The sequence below is a fragment of the Petaurus breviceps genome, unplaced genomic scaffold, assembly GCF_028583685.1.
Source record: "Petaurus breviceps papuanus isolate PSGF00001 unplaced genomic scaffold, PetGlider_PUasm1.0 186, whole genome shotgun sequence".
Taxonomy (NCBI): Eukaryota; Metazoa; Chordata; class Mammalia; order Diprotodontia; family Petauridae; genus Petaurus; species Petaurus breviceps.
Genome location: NW_027185798.1, coordinates 3,959,167 through 3,963,051, shown reverse-complemented (window position 1 = coordinate 3,963,051; position 3,885 = coordinate 3,959,167). Strand labels below are relative to the sequence as shown.

General features: G+C 46.9%; 1 protein-coding gene across 1 annotated transcript in view; it reads left to right on the top strand.

Annotated features, from left to right (window-relative positions):
* KLHL6 (kelch like family member 6) overlaps nt 1-3,608 on the top strand; it is a 34,478-nt gene extending 30,870 nt beyond the window's left edge. The window contains exon 7 of the mRNA XM_069089410.1: nt 652-3,608. Within this exon, the coding sequence (XP_068945511.1) occupies nt 652-953 (302 nt within the window). The 3' untranslated portion in view covers nt 954-3,608. The remainder of the gene's footprint in view (nt 1-651) is intronic.
* The last annotated feature ends 277 nt before the right edge of the window (nt 3,609-3,885 follow it).

The following is a 3,885-nucleotide window of genomic DNA, read 5'->3' as shown; positions in this document are numbered from 1 at the left end:
CCTTCCTTCCTTCCTTCCTTCCTTCCTTCCTTCCTTCCTTCCTTCCTTCCTTCCTTCCTTCCTTCCTTCCTTCCTTCCTTCCTTCCTTCCTTCCTTCCTTCCTTCCTTCCTCCCTCTTTCCTCCCTTCATTCTATTGGCTCCGTTTAGGTGCCATACCCCCCAGACAATCCTTCCCCAATCTCTACTCCCGTCTTTAGCTACTCTCACCTTTCTCAAAATTTCTTACGTTTACTTCTCTGTATAAATGTGTGTGGATATATGCATATATGTGTGTATATACACACACATACTCCACTCAGAACTATACACATGCATGTATTCGCACACCCCTGGTGTGTTTGCGTTGTCTCACTCAACCAGAACGTGAGCCCTTTGTGACCTAGAACTTTGTCTGTTCTCTGTGCATCCCACTGCTTTGCACACAGTAATTACTCCAGCCCTGACCCCACCCCACCTCTGCCCTTAGAACTCAAGCTCTCCGAGGGCCAGGACAGTCTCCCTTTCCCCCTCTGCCTCCGCTGTCCAGCACACAGCAGGGGTTCAATGAAGGACTTTTGCTGAACTGCTTTGCCTGAGCTCTAGGCTGAGTGAGCAGTCTGGGGGACGTGTCCAGCACAATAGCCACCAATGGCCTCTCCCTTTTCTCGTAGGTGGGGCCATGAAAGCCTTGTATTCCTACAGCCCTCTGGAGGACAGCTGGTGCCTGGTGACCCAGCTCAGCCAGGAGCGGGCAAGCTGTGGGATCTCACCGTGTAACAACAGGCTGTACATCACTGGGGGCCGGGACGAGAAGAACGAGGTCATCGCCACCGTGCTGTGCTGGGACACGGAGACCCAGAAACTGACAGAGGAGTGTGTGCTGCCCCGGGGCGTCTCCCACCACGGCAGCGTGACCATCAGGAAGTCCTACACCCACATCAGGCTCATTGTCCCTGGTGCGGTTTCAGTCTGATGGGCAGAGGAAGGCAGGGGCAGGGTGTGTGTACAAGAGTTCATATTTATATGATGTTTACAAAGCCCTTGCCTCACAGAAGCCCTTGTGGGGGAGAAAGGGCAAGTACCATCATCCACATTTAATAGATGCAAAGTGGGAAGTGCGGTAATCTGTTCTGAGGATGTGGCTGTTGTCAGAGGTGGAATTTGAACCCAGGCCTCCGGACTTGAAGCCCAGTGCTCCAGGGAAATGGGGTGGTGACCCAAGAACATACCCCACCTTCTTTAGGGGCAGGCTCCGGTCAAGTTCAGGCCTCTTCCTTGGAAACAGAGCCATGCGGTTTGTACCATTGGAATCCCTACTGGACATCATCATTAGCCAAGGCCTTCCAAGTCATTGGTATCTCTGGTTACTAAACCTTTGGCTCATTTTTTGGCAAAGGGTGGGGGGGGCACAAGGAAGATTCAGAGAAAACCAGCCTTCAAATGGACATTTAGCTCTCCCGTCTCCTTTTGGGAAATCCCAAGCCCCAAATCCTATTTCATTAGTTTGCGTGTGTGTGTGTGTGTGTGTGTGTGTGTGCTTGGTTTGGTTTTTTGTGTTTTTTTTTTACTGCATCAATGTGTGGGTTCTTGTGTTGTTTTGTTTTATTTTGAAGTGTGACTTAACCTTATTTATAGAACCTGGCACTAACTCTGTTCCTCCACCCTGTGATGTCATTATGATACTTAGTAGTGGGAGGCATGCCTAGATGGTCATGAGAACTCCAAGAGGCATCTGTGTGTTTGCTTGAATTACTCCTGTAGCAGGAGAACAATCTGATTTCTTTTCTGTTGGACTTTTGGGACCTGCCCCATGTCTTAGTCATGAGAGGAAAGGAATTATGGTTTTATTTCTGTTTTGAAACCAAACACAGTAGTCAGGGCTGGAGCTGGCCTCGGGCCCCCAAGGCAGGCGGGCCTAACCAAGATACACTACCTGGGTTCTTTCATCTTGGCGGTGGGTGGGGGGAAGCTCTGGGATCTACCTGTCTGCTCAAAACGACAATGTACCTGGTGTTTTCTTCCCGATCACAACCCCATCTTCCTCATCTCTACTTTGTGTTAAATGTACAGTTGGAACATTTGCCCCAAATCTGCCATTTCTTTATCCCATTGGTGTACAATGCTGTGGCAGTCACTGGAATGGAAGAAGTATAAAGTACCTACTCTGCTCTAGGGGTTGGGAGTTTCCATGCGGATGGGGAATGGGAGAAGGGTGGGAAGGGGAAGGTTAATAGGGAGGAGGCTGAGGACAGTGGGGAAGGGGCAGAAAGGGATGGATTCCAACAGGTGGGTGTGAGGTCATCAGAACCTCCAGCTGGAAGGGACCTTGAGATGCTCCCATTTTACAGATGAGCAAAAAAAGAAGCAATATAGCAGATAGGACAGTGCGCTTGGAGTCAGGAGGATTTGTGTTCCAATTCCTAGACTCTGCCTTAGTTTTTCATCTGAAAAATAGTGGGAGGGTTACACTTGACGGACTCTCAGGTCCTTCCTAGCTGTAAGCCCATGATCCCACGAACTGAAGCACAGAAAATATAAACGATTTGCCAAGCTTATGCAAATGGAAGAGGGAGGATTTGAACCTGGGTCTTCTAACTCCAGCCCAGAATTCTTTCCACAATACCATAATGCCTCTCAAGACCCCCCTGGGCAGGTAAACCAGCCTAGTTAAAGCAGTGAGGTACCCTGAGAAAGAGACAGGAAAATCAAAGCACCACCACCACCTTGACTGCCATCTTCCCTCTGGTCCTGATGAAGACAGTCCAGGAGCCCCAGCTCCTGTCAGTGCTTCCAGCCCACTGCTTCCAGCTGCCACCCTGGGAAGATATAACTGGGCATCTGTTCTTGTGAATACTTCATCCACAGCCACTGAAGACCCCCCAGAAGCTAGTTCTTGTCACCAAAGGCCTTCGCACTATCAAATGTTTCGTCAGGGACTGCTGTGATTTATATCAATGAAAATGACATTTAACAAGCAGCATGACCATCTGCTTGGCTGCTTCATCCTAAGGACCATGGGACCTTCCCACTTGACTTGGCAGCTAATCCTTCCCCATGTGTGGTCTTCCTTGATTAGAATCTGGGCTTCTCGAGAGCAGGGACTCCCTTTTCTATCTAGCATTTAGCACAGTACTTTGTATACACTAAGTGCTCAATAAATGCTTAGTTCATTGATTCATTCATTTTAGACATGGAAGACAAACTGGGTCAAGGCATGGAAGCAAAAGAAGGCCTCAGTTTCAACTTCTGTTACAATGCTGAGAAAATTCACTTTTAGGGAATTTGATAAAATTTCTTTTTTGGCAGCTGGCTAATGACTTCAAAGAAATAGTCACAAATCCTGGCGACCTTGACTATTCTATTTTGGGATCAACAGGTTTTGAGAATCAAGGCCTAAAATCTCTTCCTTGGAGACAATGCTTTTTAATCCACATCATTGAATCCCTGAACATTCTGGGTCATTGACTTCAAACTCTGTGTGTCTTGGTTCAATTTGTCAAGGACAATGAATTATTCCAAAGAGAATTTCAAAGAACTTTGCTCATCCCAAGACTTCTCATCACGTTTAGGAAGCAACTTGGTTCAGAAAACTGGGGACATCAAATAAAATCTCTGATTTTATTCTGTCTCTTTTTCCGGGTGTGGTCATTACATCAGACATTGTTTTTTCCTTTGGCCAAGTGAAACTGCATCTTATTTATAGACCTTTGGTGGAACCGCAAGAGCATTGCTAAGTCTTAATCTTGATGGCTAACCATAGACTCCTTTCTATGTTTTATAGGCTCCCTGTCATGATATGGCTGCAAGAAGGTAATGCTGAGAGAAAAGAAAAATAAATTAATAAATAAAGAAGGAGTTTTATTCCATTAATGCTTTGGGTGTGAAGGATGAGTTCTTAACTTAAA